This window comes from Atractosteus spatula, chromosome 4 (assembly GCF_055471065.1).
Source record: "Atractosteus spatula isolate fAtrSpa1 chromosome 4, fAtrSpa1.hap1, whole genome shotgun sequence".
Classification (NCBI taxonomy): domain Eukaryota; kingdom Metazoa; phylum Chordata; class Actinopteri; order Semionotiformes; family Lepisosteidae; genus Atractosteus; species Atractosteus spatula.
The window spans coordinates 3,961,087-3,981,520 of record NC_142709.1 but is presented as its reverse complement, the minus strand read 5'-3'; the positions used below and the strand labels follow the sequence as shown (position 1 = coordinate 3,981,520).

The window sequence follows — 20,434 nt, the reverse complement described above, 5'->3', positions numbered from 1 at the left end:
TTAGTACACTGGATCAATAAGAAACATGAAAATGAATAGTTTAAGCCTGTTGAGCAATCAATTGACTTTAAATAAGTAGATTATTAGCACTGGCAGTAGATGCTGTTTTGAGGGTAAACAACTAAGCTCTGACCATGTTATAGTGAAATAATTTATTTTGTGTCAGTCTTAAGTATTGCAGACAATACACACCTCTACAAGAATGCTCGACGTGCTGAAGGAAGAGTATTTAAAACAAGTCAAATTTGTTATTGCATGCCATTACAAAATGTACCATTAAAAAAAGAAATAAGTTACAAATGTAGAAGAATTATTGGAAAAGTGCAGACAAATCAGGAAGAAGCAAAAATATTGACATCATCCTTTACAGTATAAAACCTATAACACTCAATATTCTCATAGCTCACATACTGTATACGGCATATTATTTTGGACTGTCAAAACCTTACACGCAGGGTTTGTGTGAGTGTGAGCCATCTTGTTGAAGCCTTTACCTCTCAGGAGACAGCTGGATGAGATCTTCATGCCACCTACAGTAGCTACTAAAATCCAAGTGATCTAGATGGGCCAAATCAATTGCTAACTTTCAGATGCTCTTATCTTCTTAAAACGCTGGTTAAACCATTTGTGAAAAGTTTTTAAAAAATCCTTCGGATTTTTTCTTTTGCACATAAGAACTGCGACGTGGATTATATGAGTACCCATAAAGAATGATTAACAGATTTGCATTAAACACCAGCATCCACTAAAATTACAACATTAAATTGTAGTCAAGCTGATGTTAAAAACTTTAAAAGCTCTGTAGCGGCTGATTGGCAGTAAAGTCATTATTCATGTTCTTGAATGAATACATTGCAGTGTATTCCTCACTAGGAATGCTTTGATTATTGTACTTAACGTTCAGACAGGCTTATTGCCTCTTCCTATTTACAACACAGAGTAGACAGGTGGAACAAAAACTGCCATTTTAACTTAGATGACAATTTTCATTAAAAGCCCCATGCAGTTTTCACCTACTTTATAGACCAGAGTAATACAACAGCAGAGCAAAAACACCACTAATAATAAAAAAAAACTACTTTTGATCTGACCCTTCTCACGGGCATTGCTGCTGAAATATATTTACACAAGAGTGTAATCTCTTTCATCTTAATGCACACTCCTGAATGCAGAATTTCTCATTACAAGAGATGAGAAAAAAAGCCAGACAAAGTTACATTTCAAGTGCAATTAAAAACATCAATGCAATCTACCCCGCATAAAAAAACAAGACTTGTTAAATCAATACATGAAATGCTATAGAATCACACAGCTTTTCTATTAAAAATTAAAGCAGCATTTTTCACATTTCAAGGCCACTTCTACAAGCAAATGTCTCACATAAGACCTTCAACACATTAACAAGCAATTTTCATTCCAATATATGAACCAATAGGTCTGTTGTGCCCCCCCAAAAGTATTGGGACAACAAAGTCAAAACTTATTTTTAATATAAGCTGTCACTTACTGTTATTTTTTATTTACAAAAGCAATTTTTGTTTGTGATTGTGAGACTCATATGTGTATCGATCCCTCCATTTTCTAACTGCTTCTTCCAATTAAGGGTCGCTGGGGAGCCAGAGCCTGTCTCATCAAGCAAGAAGTGCATTAACAGGGCACCCCAGATACGACACCAGTCCATCGCAGGGCACACACAGACACAAACACTCACACCAGCGCTCATTATCCCAGAAGGAACCAGTATGTTTTTGAACTGTGGGTGAAGCATCTGGAGGAGACCCACATCAACACAGGGAGAACATGCACACTCCACACAGACAGCACCCCAGGTCCAGAACTGAACCCAGGGTCCCCAGCGCTGCGAGGCAGGAATGCTGACCACGTGCTGTCCAGTACTGTGTATATTGATTGGGTAATTCACACTCAAAGTGGCTGTAGCAAAGCTTAGCTATATTGATTACCATGCTTATTGAAGTACCTTGCTGTCCCAGTATTTTTGGAAGGCATTGTAATGCTGTGCTGCTGTTACTAAAATCTGATTGTAATAGTGGCAAACACCCTGATAAACTAGCCAAAGTGCTCACAGCTTTGGAAGGAATGTTAATTAACATGAGTCCTCACATACTATATATTATCAATGGTGAGAAAACAACAAAACCCATTTTACACATAGCACTGTAAAGGTTAATCTGTCAGAATGGGATGGGATCTGTGTCAGTTATATTGTCACGTGAGATTATTACATAATACCCTTTTTGTATAAAATGCAGAACAGCATTTCATGTGACAAATGACATCCTTTCTTTATATCATGCATATTTAAAGGACTTTCACTCTGCTGAAAATATGAATCCTTGTCAAGGTGTTTAAATATTAACATGACGGATACGAAAGGTGGAGTAGAGAAACCCTCTGAGCGAGAACTGATACTCGACTTTTCTCACTGAAACAGCTTTCAACCTGCAAATAAGGGCTGTCAAAGACATGGCAAATACTGTAAAACATTCAATAAGCTCCACTTTCTCCTTCTGCAAAGCATCCAAGTCAAAGACCCGATGGCAGAATGGAAATGTACAGAGGGAATTACTCAGTATTAACACCATGATTAGTGGTATAAACTGACTTTCCATTGTCCTCCACTAAGGTGAGAAAATCAGTTGTGTGTCACTATCCTGACTGGCCAAGCTGTGCCGATACAGCGTGCTTCACTGGGAATAAAGCCCTGGCCCTTAACAGCTGTACGTGTGTTCTGGTTTCACATTGCTGGAGAGTGGAAACGGCTCCTCTGCGCCTCCCCCCGTTTGCAAACACAGAGACGTGCACCGGCAGGGCTTGACCTCTCCAGCCGATCAGACCCGTCCTCCTCAGTCGTCTTCCGCCCGGGCACCGCGCCGGGAGCAGACGTGCAGGCAGGCCGTGCAGAGCAGCAGCAGAGCCAGCACCGTGTAACTGAGGCCCAGGACGCAGACCGCGAAGACATACAGGGACTTCTCACAGTAGTCGCTGGGGCAATGGAACGGTGGAATGAAGTTGGGCAGGTAGACGGAGAAGACCCAGTAGTTTCCCAGGATGAACCAGATGAAGAGGAACAGACTGAGGACAATGTGGAGGTAGTACTTGTGCGCGTTCAGCCGCCAGGGGTACTCGTCGTCGTCGTCGTCGTCGATGACCACAGACTTGGAAAGGAGCGACCTCATCTTCGTGATGTCATACAGCAGGAGCGTCACCTGTGAGCGGGTGAGCAGAGCGACACGCCATCTTAGTAGCTGCAACCAGCAGCCTCTCGCGCTCTGGAGTGTCTCGCGGTCCTCTCTAAAGGAGGATTCCCAAAACAGCCACGCTGACATCGCTGCCGAAGCTGAATGAGAGGGTGGCATTTCACAGTGGGACAAACAAACTGATCCTAAAACTTTTCAGAAATCAGGGACAGGGCAAAAAAAGTATTATAGTAATAATGCAAACAGGCTTTTGACAGCATAAGAGAGCACAATGCAGAATGTGTGCCATTAACCTTAAGCCCATTGAAACAGGCAGAAATAGTCAGTTCTCTAGTCACTGCTCTTAATGTTATTCAATATGATGGCTGTTTAACCAAACTCAGGCCAAATTAAATTGATAGAATTGAATTACACATAACATAGCTTAGGTTGATGGATCAAAATAAAACCTCTATTAAATCACACTGTATTAGGGATCTGTTCCTGTAACGAACAGTTCTTTCCGGACCCTATGCGGACGACACAATCTGAAGAAGTGGGGGAACACTAGGGAAACGTCATGCAGGAAAACGGGGCAGAAGACAAGGGGGCGTGTCCAAGGTGCGCTGGTGCACGGGGGAGGTGTGGCCGAGGCGAACAATCCGAGAGAGTAGTCCTTAGGGAATATCCAAAACACAAGGGTAAGTCCAAAACCAGAAGATCCATCAGAAGAAAGAATTAAAACCACGAAGGCCGGGTCGGAACCGGCGGACGGGGAACAGGAACGGGAACAGAGGTTAAAACCTTAACGGGACCAGGCGCTTCCAGGTCCCGGACTCGCACGATATGGAAATCAGATGCGGAGCCCGGATGAGCGTCAGCGCCTGGCTTTTAAGGTGGGCTGGGAATAGGGAACAGGTGCAGAGAATAAAGTCTTAGTGAAAGGGCTGGAGCACCCTTAAGGAGGGGGGACTATAATCGTGACAGTTCCTTACTCTTCATTTACAAAGATATCCCCCAGTATGCTGAGAATTGCAAGTTCTTCCAATGTTTTTCAGTGGCAAAAGAAAATCCCCACTCATGTTCACATATACCACCTATTTTTGAAACCAATAGGATATCTCTCCCAGAAAGGTTAAAAAAACACAATTGATTCGATTTCTGAATTTAAGCCCTATTGAATCTTCCAAGAATGAAAGCAGACCATGTGTGTATACGGTGATATCTTTGAAATCTCAGATTAAGATACCTAAAAAACTCGAACAAATTACCTTTAAGCTGCCAACAACTCCTCCGACAAGCAAATACAGAGGTATCATGGGCTGAACAGGACAGTCTTCCAAATTCTTTATTCCTGGAAACAAAATAAAAAGCAAACAGTTCCATAAACATTATGCCCTCAGAACCGAACCATATAATCCTACAATTCTATAATGAGGCTAGCTGGAAATTGTTTTTTTAATTTAAGCAATGTTGGTATGAAGGGAGTCCTTCTCTTACCTACTAAAGCCATGGTGAGAGGCACAGCCAGAAATGCTAGCAGTCCAAAAATAAAGCATGCTGGAAAAAACAAGGATTGAATAATCAATTGGGTTCTTATTTTGGATTTAGCAACAGGCGATTCTTAAAAAATCGAAGAACAAGTTCCCAGGACATAGTGACCTGTGCTGTGGCTGAACCTTCTGCCTAGAGAAGCTCAGAACAGCACCTGGACTGGGTCAGACTTCTTCAGGGAGATTCTTTATGGCCCCACTCCTCTCCCCTCCCCCCGCATTCCTTTTCCACCTGGACTGTTTGTAACGAATCAGACTTTCAATCGATTCATGAGCCAGTACCACCAGCACACCACTGACACATGACACTCATTTTACATCCTGAGACTCCGACTCCTCACAGCACACGTAATGGGCCTGCACAGTGGGCAGAGAGCTTTTCGACCTCCGTTCCTCTACTGAGGCTCTAGGGAGCTGTAGTTGAGAGCAGTCCGCAGGAAATCATCATTAAGAGCACTGAGTGCAGTTCTGGTGCAGGGCTGCAGTGTGTTCAAGCTTTCGTTCATACTTCGTTCTGGATAACCCGTTATGATTAGCTAAAATGGACGAATTAAAAAATATCTACCAGCTCTTCAGGTACTAGTGCAATACTAGTGTAAATCACCCACACATACAGTGTCCCTCTACGGTTCAATCTGGATTAAAAGTGTCAGAATACATGTCTGATCAAGGACAGCAAGCCATGTTATTTTAGTGCTACCAGAACTCACAGCAACCACTGAATTCACAGCGGAGTCAATAAAACTTGTTTATGTTTCTTTTTCTGACATTTCTTTCTCTCCCACATCTTCCAAATGATAATTGATAAGTCAGATAGATTTTCTGGCCTATGCATGTACTAATCAGCAATAAAAAAATAATGAAACGTGCTAAAGGCGGTGGAGTGCATTTTGGAAAATGTCAAACAGGAGCTCTCATGAGATTAAAAAAGTCACGCGCCTGGGAGAGAACTCACCGTTACTGGCAATCCGGGAAATGCACCTGTGACAGGCTTTCTCCAGTCCAGCAGTCATCCTGGAAGTTAATCTGATGTTCTCTGCTATGAAAGATAAAACAACAGTTTCATTTCGGTTAATCAGATTGGCCACAGAACAGAAAAATCTTAATAAATGGATCAAGATTCCATATCCCTCAAAAGTCTTAAGTGGAAAGAATACAAGTTCTTAGTATTCTGGGAAACGATGTGGATTGAAAGCGGTCTAGCTCTCACATGGAAACAAACAATCCTTAGTCTCCAGTTGGGATGTTCAGGTACTGCAGCTGCTGGTGTGACATCACCTGACATCACCACAGGAACATCCTGACTCTTGGAGGACCACTGCAGTGTCTGTTATTACACGTGAACCTTCAGTTCCTGAATTGCTCTAATTACTCTATTGCAGTGGAAAATATGAGGTTTTTGGAAATGGGCTTTCAGTAGTTAATAATTTGTGCTAAACAGTACCTGCACTTTTCCACTCAGGGTTATTTTACAAGTTAGGTTTTCTTCTTTATGACCTGTCCTGGACATGCTGTTGGAGTCTTCTCATATTGTGCCTTTCCCCTAAGTTATTATTGCCTTTTGCTCTTGAGTTTGCATATTTCTGGATCTTGGGCTGCTTTTAACAACCACATCCTTGAAAGCTGCTGTCTGAACCTCCAAGATTAACCTTTCTCTGACTCTGCTTGTAGAGAGAAAAGTACATGTTCTGAAAAAGCACCTGTAACAGATAGCTGAGCTGTAATCGCTACAGGTTGAGCCTGAGGGGTGAAAAACAGTCTCTCTCTTATTCTCCCTGAGCTGCGGATAGCTGTAAGCTGTTTACTACAGCTTCCTGAGTGGCAATTTCCCCATAACATTCATTAATTATACAAGATGTGTATCTCCCTGTAGGCATCAAACAGCTTTACACTGTATCTAGAACCAGGCATTGCTTCCATCACAATCTCATGTCAATAGGCATCAGCTCATAAGTACAGTGATCCAAAAAGGTGGTAGTTTCAAAACTTTCCATATAATTACCAAGAATGTGCTTATGTCTTGTCGGCTTCAAGAAAGAAAAGACTAAACTAGAATGTCAGCTTTTTTGCTATGTAAAGGCAACACTTTTAATCCATAGAGATGGCTTGTTGCAGAGGACAGCATGTTTTTTTGGAGAGAAAAATATATTCAGCATGTTATTGGTACTGTGATTGGTACAGTTCTGTAAACGAGACCTGGAAGCTGGTGAGACACCACGAGGATCCTGTAGCTCTTGAAACTGGAGCTTAATGACAACACTGAGAATTAGTCAAGAGGAACAGGAGAACTTAATTAAGCACTTGAAAAGGAATGAGTACCACGAACCTCCTATCAGAAGGCAAGCTAAAATACCTGATCCAAAACTCCCTGGTGCTTCCAGGTTCTTTACAGGTACATGCCAATATCCCCAAAAACTCCAGCGATCAAAGTCACTTACATGACACATCTTCAACTTTTACACTGTTTCCAAAATTACATCAGCAGATCCTCACCATCACATACCATACTCTATCAATGCAGTGAGACACCGTACTATGCTTTGCAAATGCTGCTGAGCAGTTTCCTTGGCTCTCACACGCTTTTCAAGCAGAGTGGAGAGTGAGGTTACCAGTGTTCACAGAACTGATCATACCAGCTTTAACACCTGGGAAATCACCGACGTCAAAGCTGAACTGCGAAACGCCTGTGAGCTGAAAAGATCGGCAAAAACAGAAATATGCAAACTCGAAGATGTGCTACAGTGACAAGCACATCTACAATAATGACATACAAATAAGAAGCAGTGTGTTGGTGACAAGGAAATTGAAAACAGGGAATTGAATTGCGTGCAGCTCCAACATGCGAGCCAAAAACTGTGGCTCTGTAAACCAGTTTAAAAAGGAACTACCCCAGTGTACTCCTGATTTCCATATCCCATGGAATCCCTATTCCCTGCGAGTTCTCACTTGCATTAAAATACACATTTTATTATTTTCAGTGACAGAAATTTCCCCCTGCTGTGTATTTTTAAATTTGTGTGGCACAAATTTAATGAATGGGAATAGCATAATTGATGGTGATAAGAATCAACTGCAATGCACAGACACACAGGAAAAAAACTGCATTATGCACCACATGTAAGCTGCTGGCTGTCAACACATGAGAGCAAAGTTAGACCTAATCTAGAAACCACTAGTTGCCCTCCCGGAGGAATTAGGAGAACATGATCATTTTTATCACTGAAAGGATCATAATAACAGGGTGTCCATCAAAGGTGACAATTTTGCATTTCATATGCAAATTTCTTACAATGAAGAGCTTGTGTGAGCACTCTCAGGCACTCAGCTGATAAGCTGCAAAAGAACTAAATGCACTATTACCAAAACATCACAGACTGGGAGTAAAGCATATACTGCCCTCATGCCCTAACTGATGGTGTTTGTCTCTTTCTATAGAATGATGTAGATATAATGGATTTGGAGTCCTGTTACTTGATTTAAAAAGTCTCAGTTATTTTCTTGAAAACAAATTACAGTACATGCCATGTCTCAGAAACTTTGGCACCTCTTTGCCAAAGTCAATCCATTTTTTACTGTTGAATTTTTTTAGTAGTACAGTATTTAATATTGACTGACTAGCAAACAAAGCACCAATGCATACCCGGAGCAAGAATGGATTAGGTTTCCTTGCTCTCCTATTTTCATGATGGAATTCATCACATCAAAAAAGAAACGATCAGCAGACTCATATTTATTTGTGGGTGTATCAAAGGTGCAGTAGAAGATTTGTAAGGTTTTCGAGCCAATACCAGAATAGTAGTCATATGTATATATATATGGACATTCACTTAAATACACTGTCATTTCAATTTGCCCCAGAGATGATAACTGTTCCTCTTTTCATAATATATACATTAAATACCGCGGCACTAACTTCAGGAGGTCCGAAATAAATACAATATTAATACTTACTGGGCTTTATGAAATCATGTTCCACGACCTGTCCAAATCAATACGAGGTGAGAAACACGGGGTCAATCTGACAGGTCTTGAGGAAACCCTCCACTATCGCGTTCGGACCTCGCAGTGGAAAGCCTGGAGACTTCACTCTTCGTTGGTTATTGTTTGTTTGGTTGTTTTAATGAGACCAATGATTAGTTCATTCATTAGACTTAATGAGTCAAAACCGCCATTTGCACAATGGATTAACTGGCTGGTCATACGTGCATCTCATTGGAGATATGAGATCCTATGAAACAGCGCTGGACACAGCCCGGGTCCCTGTACTCTGGACGCTCTTCCCGATCCACCAGGCAAATCTGCACCTACTGAACTGTATGCGCTGGAAAACGCTGCGAGATAAGTCTGTTCCCAGCCGACTTCTGACTGAACCCCCTCACAGCAAACACACACTTTCTACCGCAGGCATCGCGCTGCGTTGCACAGCTGAATAACCTGAACCTGCGTGCACAGAACTTGACATACTGTACAACACATTCTTTATATCGTTCTAAACAGCTCCTAGATATACAGGTTTAGCTTTTGAGGGAAATCGTCTTGAAACGAAATAAAATAGCCAACTGTGAAATGGCAGTACTCGGAACTGTGCTTAAAGAACATAAATTTTACATCTGTATTAGTCTGACGGCAACCGACAATAAGTCTTCGTTAAAGATGAAGTATAACCAGTGAACATCGACCCGAACGCTTATATCAGGCGAGACGTGTCGGTTAATATCATCAAGTAGCGCTTTACTTGTAGAAGGAAAAATGTTAAGTCTCTTAAAAGAATGAAGTCGTGAAAACCAACCTTGCAGAGGATTTGTAGCAAAGATCATTCACTGTAGGCAATCACTTGGAAATACTGAGCGATGTGAAGTGCAGCATTTATCAAAGACTTGATGGATTAAACGATGCCAGAATAGTTCCTTTGCTCGACCTGCCACCTTCATGCGTAGTTTCGCCTTCATTTATTCAGGGTGAACGCAGCCGCTGGTGATCCTGTGTTGCAGCTTGACCAGACGCATCTCAGCGCTTCACTGCGCGAACTGAGGCGACTGGGAGTCGTCCTGCGGATTCGAGGCTTCAAGACAGTTTCCCACGTTGGTATCGACATGGGATACTCGCCCTTCAGACACGTTAAACATCGTGTGACGTCTGTTAAAGATACTCTCGTCTTTGACAAATGCCTCTAGTAAATTACTTAGTTTTGCTTTTCCACGAAAGAACACGTATGAGAAAGAAATGTGTCGCGTTCCTCTTTTTTTTATGTGTTTGTGTTTGGTTTTCGGGCTGCAAAGGAAAAAAAAAACGTTATCCTCGCAGTGTATAAAAGAACTGATCATGAAAATGATAGCGATTTGTGGGGGTAAATCTGGTACCTCTAAACTGCACTACCGTTTAGACTGAAATCAAATTTTCGATATCTGCAGATTTCGTGCGAATAGAAATATTTTAGTAACGGTTTACTCGTAAGTCACTACAATTACGAATATAACTTACGGCTACAAGTTTCTACATATACAGTAACTGGGACATACTGTATCTATAAAAACACAAAGATGATCGTAAAGGTTGTACGAAGATGTCGTGCACTGTTTCAGCAGAGTTTTAATATTCACTTGCAACTCTGACAATGGAAATCGACAAAACCTGTCCTAATGTTAAAGGGAAACAATAGAATAGTGTAGCGTTTCTTTTCATGGAATATTCTCTGATGTGCTAATACCAAACTGTTTAAACTCCCAGTTTTGAGAGCAGATCATTTGTATTTCAATCAAGTGCGCCCACACTATGAATAGATTATGTAATTTTTTTTGTCTTTCTAACATTCAGTTAAGATCCGAGTTCATGAATAAGTGGAGTCTTTTGCCTTTAATGAATGAGCAGAAAGATGCGGTCCGCTGTTGTAAAACCTGATACAGCGGGTTAAGCAGAGCGACTGCAACAGAAACCTGTCAGCATTGTGTGTCGGATGTATCCAGTCTTGAAAGAAAGACCTCAGGAAGGACCCTAACCCAGAATTTTAACGTACAATCAAGCTGGAGACTGCAATTCCAATTTTATAGGAAAAAAACACACACGCTATTAGGCTATCAATTATACTTCATGCGTAGCATTTCATCATATTCTTTCCTGAATTGAACACTATCTTGGGGTCAAAGACAGGGGCGTCCTACACCTTACTACAGTACACCTCTAGCTTCTGGCGCTCCGCAAAACTGCAATAAAAAAATAAAATGTTACAAATACATATCAGTCATCATATCATTTTCGACAGCCGCTTGTCCATTTCTGGGTCACGGTGGCCCGGGAAATATCCCTGGAAGCTATGATCGCAAAACGGGATGCACTCGGGACCCCCCGACTTCCCCGTACATCAGAGATTACACCAGATTTACAATAGCAGAATTTACCGACCACCTTGTCTTGGGACTGTGGGAGCACCCGGAGGAAACCCACCTTAATACGGGAAGAACGTCTCATGCTCATGCTTTCATTCATGGCAGGAGAATGCGAAAGAAAATACAAGCTTTCCGATGTTCTAATCTACCTGTACAAAAATAGGCTGGCCGCATGAACAGGCACTTGAATGACAGCTGTTAAACGTCCCTTTATGAATTACAGCATTCATTGTAGAAAGAGATGTTAAAACAAATGCCGTCTGTTTCGCTTTTCTCTTTCAGCAAATATAGTTTCATTGAGAACACTGAGAAGTTGGAAAAGGGTATATTAAGAAGGTAAAGAGCTGAGATTTTGACTACACATTGAAATGCAGTTTCCTAAATAAATAAGAGAGAAATATTCCTAAATAAAAGATTTTTTTGGAGCAACACGTTTTTCCCTACTTCATATGAATCTAGATACTGGACAACAGAGGTCCCATGTAGGATATCTCCTCTGCAATCTTTTAAAATCAGATCTTTATAAAGCTTTAGTGCTATTCTCACCTTCCCAGAGCAACAAACAACATCCTCTGAAAATCACATGGGGAATTAGGATCAGTATAAAAATAAAGTTATTACAAAATTGCACAGAGAAAAGTGTTCACCAGGGAAAGCAACTACCTGCTCGTTAGTGGTTCTTTAGTGATTATTACAGAGACAAGCAATCCACAGCACTGCTTGGGAATGCATGAGGCTTCAAATAGCATCCTGGGATTCTTTTAAATTATTATTTTAAAATCTAAGCTCATTATTTAGAGGCTCAGTTAAGTGTTATCACGACCAATTTAGAACAATTTACTTCATGATAATACTTATTTTTAAACAGAAAATGCATGGATCCAGTATAACTTACTTGCAGTAGCTGTTGAATGCATAGCCAAGTCTGGACTAACAAAGAAGTCAGAAATAAGAAAACAAGAAATAAGACGTAAGGTTGTGTAAAACAGTCCAAGAGTGAGCCATGTTGACAGGTTTGGAGTTTGGAGAAGAAATTCCTGGATGAGGACTGCTCCGTTTTCCCAGTGTGTTCTTCTTAATCACTGGAATGTAAACGTACACATTCAGTAATAAATATATATACAGAACCTTACCACAACATCATCTCTCAAACCTACTGCACTGTAACCTGCTTACACACTAACGTTGTACTGTGTGCAGAGTGAGGGCCCTGAATCGTTGACAGAAAGTTGAGGGCAGTGCGGCGGCCCTGTGGCTCAGGCTCTGCCCCTGTGGCTGGGAGGTTGCCGGTTCGTATCCCGCAGCCGGCAGAGGAATCCTACTCCGTTGGGCCCCTGAGCGAGGCCCTTCACCCCAACTGCTCCAGGGGTGCTGTGGCTGACCCTGCACTCTGACCCCAAGCTTCTCTCCCTGTCTATGTCTCATGGAGAGCAAGTTTGGGTGTGTGCTAATATATATATAATAAATTTATCATATAATATATAATAAAGTGATCTTAGATCTCTGCACACAGTCAAATCTCCCTCTCTTGTCTGTATCAAGCAGTGCATTACATAACAAAGCACACAGAATTAGCATTAGTACCATTGTACTAATAATAATAACTTACCTAACTAACGCTTGTAGAGCCCTGGCCTCCTCCTCCACGCCACCCTCACATCTCCATGCAGGGTGGGGGGACCCCTGGGGTCCGCTACATGGGGGAGCCCACCATAACAGTGGGGTGGCCCGAATATCCGGAATAAGGGATTGTGGATAGAGGAGGGATCCCCAGAGCCCTCATGGAGGGGCTTCATGACAGAGAACAAGCTTGTGAGAACTGACTACCGGGGGCTAACTACCACATCCTGTAAAGAGTAACAGCTACGAAACCAGAATAGTACAATAATGTCTTCTCAAAAGCTCACAGCAAGAAGCCTCATTAATGTGATAAGGAAATTAGAACTGAATAGAGGCTATGATGCCGTACCACACTGGTATTTTATGCACACACATAATTATAAGCTTGCTTCTTCCACACTTAATCAAAATGTCTACTTGAATATTAATAAGAACCAATTGAGAAGCACGGCAAAAGGATGGCCACCAATCAATGGTTCTTTACTCTGCTGTACAAGTGCTCTTGCACCTCCTGTAGAATAGACTGAGACTCATGTCTAAAAGCCTCTGGATGAACAGCTCCCTCCAGATTTTTTCAGATTGATACCCCTGATGAAAAAGCAACAAAAAGCATAAAATAACAGATTGAGTTATATACTGGTTTCACATGCTACAGTACTTGGAATTGTTTGCACCTCAAACATCAAAAAATGATTTGTTGTAATTGCGATAGTGCACAGCGCAAAGTCAAATTTGACAAAAAACTGAAGTCCAGAAAATGTGAGAGCAACATTCATCCACATGCCTAAGTATCCCTCTAAATAAAATCCAACAACAACAGATCTACAATAACACTCTGATCTTTGGAGTTACAGTGGAAACCCCCGGGACTGTACAGAGGCCTCTGAAGTTTTCCTGTTTCCCTGGGTTAAACATGGAGCAGAGACACATGGAAATCATTCAGCAGTAGCGTGCTTAAGGTCAGAAAACTCTCCTAAGGCTGCAGGCAAACAGTCACTTATCTCCACAAGTTGGAGAATGTCTTCAAAAGAATCCACATAATGCAGAATCCACAGCTCCACTTTGTAGTTTAGGGACTGAAGAAGTCACAGCGCAGTTCAGTGTAGTTTTGAAGTATGTGTTTTTAGAAGGCCCTCCAGAGAGCCAAGCAGAGAGAGATCAGCACATCTCCTCCCACTCTGTTCTAAAACACAAGTGCAGTTTACTGTATATTCACCCTAACAACCACTCGGCAGTTTTAGACCTGGACACATGTACTATAGTCTGAAAATGAGAGAAGAGAGAGGGTGGCCCAGTGGCTCAGCGGTGAGCATTATTGCCTCTCAGCGCTAGGGCTCTGGGTCCAGTTCTGGACTTGGGTGCTATCTGCAAGGAGTTTGTACGCTTTTCCTGTGTGTGCATGGGTTTCCTACAACAGTCCAGAAACTGTTAGGTTCTGGGAGAATTGGTCCAGGTGTCTGTGTGTGTCGGTGTCTGTCTGAGCCCTGTCCAGGGTGTATCTTGCCCCGAGCCTGTCTCCGGCTCCCCCACAACACTGAATTAGCTGAAGCGGTAGGAAAACAGATGCATGGAGGTTAAAGGTATAAACATATCTTTAAACACCAAAACATAGAACAGAAACGCAAAAAGAGGAGACAAATATTTTCCAAGCTATGCCTGAAAGACATTTAGGAACTATGTCTTAAGGTAAAATGAAACGAAAACTGGGCTTTTTGGACATGGTTATCAGCATGTTAATTTAAAAATGTTTAAGAAAGGTGCTGAGAAAACATTCCCTCTGTGAAATATGGCTCAGTGTTTACTATGTTTTGGGGCTGTCTTGCTTCTGTAGGTTACATAGAGGTTATAGCAAACTCGAACCAGGACGTTTTGACTTAACAACCAGCCAGGCCAGTAAAAGGGGCATTACAATTTACTTTAAAAGAATGTCTATTTTTCAGAGCTTTACAGCAATATTATTTTTCTTAAGAGTCCTATTTGAGCAAGAAGATGTGATGAGCTCTACGGTTCTGCCAATGCATAGTTCAGCACAGCAAGTGAGTAAAAATATCTTTGGATATTTTCTCCTGGCTCAACATGTCTTCCTCATGCTCAGGCCACATACAGTAGCAAGTGACAGCAGTGGTAACAAATCGGTACTGCTGTGTACATGACACGTTATTCTTTGTAGACACAACAAACCAGTACAAGAGATACTGTACAGGGAAGAGACAGGGCATGGTAGTGCTCTGTTACTGCCTGGAAATGGAAACTGCTCTGTGGTAACGCTAAGCACACCCTGTAAATACTGTGGCCGTGAAGAAAAAATACTTGTTAAGTAACGATCATGATCCATTGACGGAGAATAAAAAAACTGAAGGGGTGGAACGCACAACAGCACCAGAATAGGATACATTCAGGGATAACCAATCGCATTGTTGCCACAGAACAAAGAGAAGCTGTTTGTGCACAAGGCTCATAATTACTGTAATTACTGTCTATTGTGCCACCTCTGAGAAACACGTACATGAGCACAGCTTTTTATAATGAGACACCTTCAGCTTTTAAAGAAGGAGGTTTGCTATGAATGCCAGTTAAATGTGAAGATTTATTTGATTCAAATTTTAATGCAGTGGAAAGAAGTGTGGATTTTGGAAAAATTGTAAGAAGGTTTGCACCAAACCTATCCTTTTTTTCCAGTCTGAAGAAGTAACTGGGCAGCTGTACCAGTGTACCGCGAACAGCAGAGGAACATGGACTGGTTCATTCCACATTGAAAAGCATTCTGGCCGAGTAACAACTTTACAAAATCCTATTTCTGAACTCTGTCCCTCTCTACCAACACACCTGAAGAAAACCTTGTCTCCACAGCCAGAACATCTTCCATTTTCTTTTTTACTTCCCAGCTTGACATTAACCCTTTACATGTCTCTTTTTCAGATGCATTAGCTGGCATCTTGTGTTGGAAATAAATCAATTCACACTCTCGAGCTTGGCCTGTCGTTGATTTTTTTGTCATCATTGCTTGTCACACGCTGCAGGTAACAGAATGGATTTCACACGGCTGGAAAAGGGTATTTTGCTCAAACAGCACAGCGGTAACCCTTTAAATCCTCTTTATTCATAACTTTGTGATGCATACTTTCAGATATACTGTACCATCTCAAACAGAGTACAATGAATTATACCCCCCTCGCCGACAGCTCACAGAGCAATTTCGTTGTTATCAACTGGGTGATTAAGGAGCATCAATAAAGAGATCAATAAATCCTGCACTACTTTCCACTGATATTTATCAGACACCCTTCTTGTGGTATAAAATTTACCAGCCATGTACCCGTATTATCTTCAATTTACATACTGTTCATCTAAAAGTAGATTTTGCTTCATATAGAACAGCTATTAATCTTCATGTCTATATGCAAAAAATAACTTTGTTCAAAAAGCAAATGAAAACATATTTGTGTAAATTCACATTATATATACATCAAAGACAAATATCATTTAAAAAATTCCTTGAAAAGCCAAATACAGTAGAATACAGTAGAAAATAAAAACACAAATATTGCCAATCTGTATATGGGATTGTCTTTGAGTCAAGTATCTTGATTCTGTTAAAAGATAACTTCTTATACACTTTCATTAGGACCCTGTTTTTAACATTAATTTAAATTCACAAACACAAGAAAATGTCTGGATCATATCTGGTTTTAAAATAAATCACGCTTATATATAACAATAGAGGTTTTCCTAGTAAGACCTGTAGCACCTGAAAAAACCCAGAGACGTTGTTGAACTGGTCCTGTTCAGCCAAGAACAAGCTGGTCAGGCTGTGACAAGCCCTCAGTCAGAACCAGGGATTCCTGAACCAAACGAAAAAAGTTGAAGATGGTTTAAATCACGGCCCTCAGTCCTAGTCCTGCAGTGCTTTTTGTTCCATCTCGGCTCTTGACAGCCTGAGTTAGCACATTACTGGCTGGACTGGGCCAGTTTAACATCCTCTCCCAGTTACTAGAATACCTGCACACATGCTGGATCCTGTAGGCGTGGAATTGGAGACCACGGTGATTAATCACTTAGAAACGCTGCTCTGAATCAACTGGTTCAGCCAGCAGCCTTTTTACTCACTGGGTTTATAGCTTGTTTTTCCCTGGTGCTATTGGGTGCTAAGAGCATTACGATCCTTCTTATTGCACTGAGTGGATAATGCAGGCTATAAATTAGCACTATTGCTGAAGATTTTTAATGTACTTTATGCCAGAGTGCTGTAAACAGCAAGTTCAGGCTCAGCCAAAACTACTGGTATTACAAAGAGATATCCAAAACCTGGGAGTTTGTCTGTTAAGATGTGTGAGACCACTCATCTTGGACATCATGTCCCATTAAACACGTTTGAAAAAAATGTATGATTCCCTCATGCACTTAATGTTTAAGAGGGATCCAAATGCAAGTTTTAATGAAGGGATACAACGAACAAAAAAGCCAAGACTGTTGCAGAATCTTTTTTGCAGGCTTAATGGCTTTAATTCCTCCATGTAATGAATCTTTGCCAATCAGTAAGCATGGCTAGATGACTATTTTAGTTAAATAACCAGTACCAGCCACCTAAAGCAGCACACACTTATATGTTCTGTCATGGTCTGGGAACTTGATTTCATTTTTGATGTGCAGTGCGGAGTTGTTTTCTGGTTAAACACAGTTTAACCAAACTGTTGTAAACAGAGTTTATTGGTTAAACCAATCAACTTAGTAAGTAGCTCATTGATTGTAGCATGTCTGTCCATGTCACCACCTTACATTCAGTAAAATATGTAGTCCCAGACCTCTCTGACACAGTATTTAAATAAACGCCTTTCTGAGAAGGCAGGTTTGGAGTCTGCATTTAAATGCATTTAGAGTAGGTGTCTCTCTGATATCCTTGGGGACAGAATTCCAGAACTTTGGGGCACGGCAAGGGAAGATCCTGTTACCCACAGAATGAAAAGGAGCTTGAGGGACATATTGAAGACCAGAGTCAGATGAACGAAGGTTGCGAGGTGGGGAGAAGGCAGATAATAAGTCAGACAGGTACTGAGGTGCCAAGCCATGTAGAGCCCAATTGGTGAGCATGAGGACTTAGAAGTCCACTCCAAACCTGATAGGAAGCCAGTGCAGGGACTCCAGGACAGGAGTAATGTGATCACTTGCATGCCACCTGGTCAGGATTCTGAATTCTGAACATATTAAAGTTTGTTTGGTGTGGATTTAGACACCCCAGTAAGTAGGGTATTGTAGTAATCAATTCTGGAAAATACAAATGTGTTGACTAGCTTTTCTGCTGCAAAGACAACAACAGACATAATAATAATAATAATTCCTAGCACTTATATAGGCTTTTCTGGTTGATTGGTAAAGGCCAATGGGAAATTTGGCCAGGATGCCGGGGTGACACCCCTACTCTGGGAAACGCCCTGGGATTTTTAATGACCACAGAGAGTCAGGACTTGGTCCTCATCTGAAGGACGGCGCCTTTTTACAGTACAGTGTCCCCGTCACTATCCTGGTGCATTAGAACCCACAAAGACTGCAGAGAGTCAGCGCCCTCTGCTGGCCCCACTAACACCAATATCTCCATGATTGATAATATTTCTGAGACAGAAGAATAATATTTTTATCATATTCTGTATGAGGGCCAAAATTCTAAAATTCAAAAGGCTGAGATCAAATATCACACCTGAATTCTTCAATTTTGATTAACTTGAAGCACACAATGCCATCCACAGATAGGTTAATTGCATTGGCTTTGTGGAGGTGGTGCAAGGTCATCCAGGTTTGTATGTCAGAGTTGCAATTAGAGTGAGCAGAAACAGCAACTTCAGTGATGGGTGTATTGTAGTATGGATATAGTAGATATGAGCATCATCACCACAGAAATGACAATGATACAAAACGATGGCATTTGATATAACACTACACACTACTACTAACACTACTAGCCAGTAGCTCTATCACCCTGCAACTCACAACTGGCAACCCACTGGAGCTCAGCAGGTGTGAGCCTGGTCAGTACCTGGATAGGAGACCTCCTGGGAAAAACTAAGGCTGCTGCTGGAAGAGGTGTTAGCTGGACCAGTAAGGAGCACTCAGTAGAATATGAATTGAATCTATAGGGAGCTCACCCTGCAGTCTTGTGATTAGTCTGTGAGCATAGGGACATTATGTTGTAAAAAAGGAGCCATCCTTTGGGTGACTCTCTGTGGTCATTAAAAATCCCAGGGAGCTTCTCGAAAAGAGTAGGGGTGTTACCCCAGTGTCCTGGCCAAATTTCCCATTGGCCTTTACCAGTCATGGCCTACTAATAATCCCCATCTCTGAACTGGCTTCATCACTCTGTTCTCCTCCCCACTGAGAGCTGGTGTGTGGGGAGTGTACTGCTGCATCATCCAGGTGGGGCTGCACACTGGTGGTGGTGGAGGGGATCCCCATTACCTGTAAAGTGTCCAGTACAGCACTATACAAGTGTAAGGAATGAATTAACTGCGGTCCCACACCACACCACCTTAATGGAAAGCCAAGCTGCTGCTGCAGGCGGTGCTGGTGGACCAGGAGGTGGCGCTCTTTGCTCTGGGCCAGAACTTGCAAGCCGGCGCCTCAATAAGACACCTGGGGATGCCCAGCTCTAGGGGGCGCTGTCCTAGAGAAGAGATCTAAGTCCTAATTGCCTGGCTGCACGGTCATCCTTTGGGATGGAAAGTTCTGTTTAAATGCTAGGAATTGTTATTACTAAATTTAGGACTAAATCTGGAAAATAAACTTAAAATGTGTGGTAGAATCATGAGAATGACACAGAAAAACATTTTGCAGACACAGGAGGACGTTATGATGGCATCTGTGTGTAAAATATGTAAGCTGCTGGCAAAACCCTACTTTCGTCATGACACTATGTTTTTTTTTTCTGTCAGCAGCAAAAAAAGCACATTCAACTTGAAACATGTTGTTACGGTAAAGCACTTTTGGCGGGATATGTCTAGAAAAAGAATAGGGTGGGAAATGGCAGAATGCATGTTTGTCCTGGGGCTAGAACTTCAAACCAGCCTAGCGACGCCTCCGGCCCATCTTGACCTGTCCTAGTGCCACCAGGGCTTTCAAATGACCAGAGAAGTGCTGATCGAACCTGAGACTCCATGACCATTCCAGCCCTTTCCCAGAGCAGAGAGCGCCGCCCTCGCTGCCGGCCAGCCGCCTAGACGATGAGTCCTTCGGTCCTCTCGTGGTCCAGTAAGGAGCGAGTGTCGCCGAGGGAGCCCCCCGGCCCGGGACCCCAGTCAGCGCGCGAGGACAGCAGCCGCCAGCTGGCGCGGCTCGACCGGTCCCACGCGCTGCCGCGATGGCGGTCGTCCAGTCCGATGTGCACGCTGACCTCAGAGGGACTCAGGCTCTTCATGTGACCCTGGGCGCGGCTCTCGTAATGCTCCACCGAGGTCTTCTTGTAGCTGGGGAAACAGAGGCCACATCACACCGGGCAAGTGACAGGCTGACCTCTAGCCTGCCCCTTGCAAATCAACAAAAAATACCTGTGGATGGATATTTGTGTTTTCTTTAGTCAGTTTAGTTCAAGAATGGCAAACATCTGTGGCAGACAGCCTGGTTCCGCAGGGCCGGGTTAGGTTCACGTTTTCACTCCATCTTGAACCCCATTAAGTGGAAAGGAAGACGACTTAGC

The 20,434-nt window shown here is 42.3% G+C and overlaps 2 protein-coding genes across 5 annotated transcripts in view; both read right to left on the bottom strand.

The window, feature by feature from the left end:
• Nucleotides 1-135: 135 nt before the first annotated feature.
• Nucleotides 136-19,967, bottom strand: LOC148835667 (transmembrane protein 272-like). 4 transcript variants are annotated; one of them, XM_088914971.1, is made up of 5 exons: nt 19,886-19,967; nt 5,706-5,786; nt 4,698-4,757; nt 4,469-4,551; nt 136-3,227 (listed from the first exon to the last, which is right to left on the bottom strand). In XM_088914971.1, exons 2-5 carry the CDS (start codon nt 5,761-5,763, stop codon nt 2,865-2,867), a joined length of 564 nt encoding a protein of 187 aa, XP_088771097.1. In that variant the 5' UTR covers nt 5,764-5,786; nt 19,886-19,967; the 3' UTR covers nt 136-2,864. The 4 variants fall into 4 exon arrangements, with proteins under 4 accessions (XP_088771097.1, XP_088771098.1, XP_088771095.1 ...); XM_088914972.1 differs by having other exon boundaries at nt 5,706-5,789; nt 19,886-19,909; XM_088914969.1 differs by lacking the exon at nt 19,886-19,967 and adding an exon at nt 9,540-11,131 and having other exon boundaries at nt 5,706-5,789.
• Nucleotides 15,321-20,434, bottom strand: part of atp7b (ATPase copper transporting beta) — a 30,291-nt gene continuing 25,177 nt past the window's right edge. Inside the window, exon 21 of the mRNA XM_088914968.1 lies at nt 15,321-20,204. Within this exon, the coding sequence (XP_088771094.1) occupies nt 19,955-20,204 (250 nt within the window). The 3' untranslated portion in view covers nt 15,321-19,954. The remainder of the gene's footprint in view (nt 20,205-20,434) is intronic.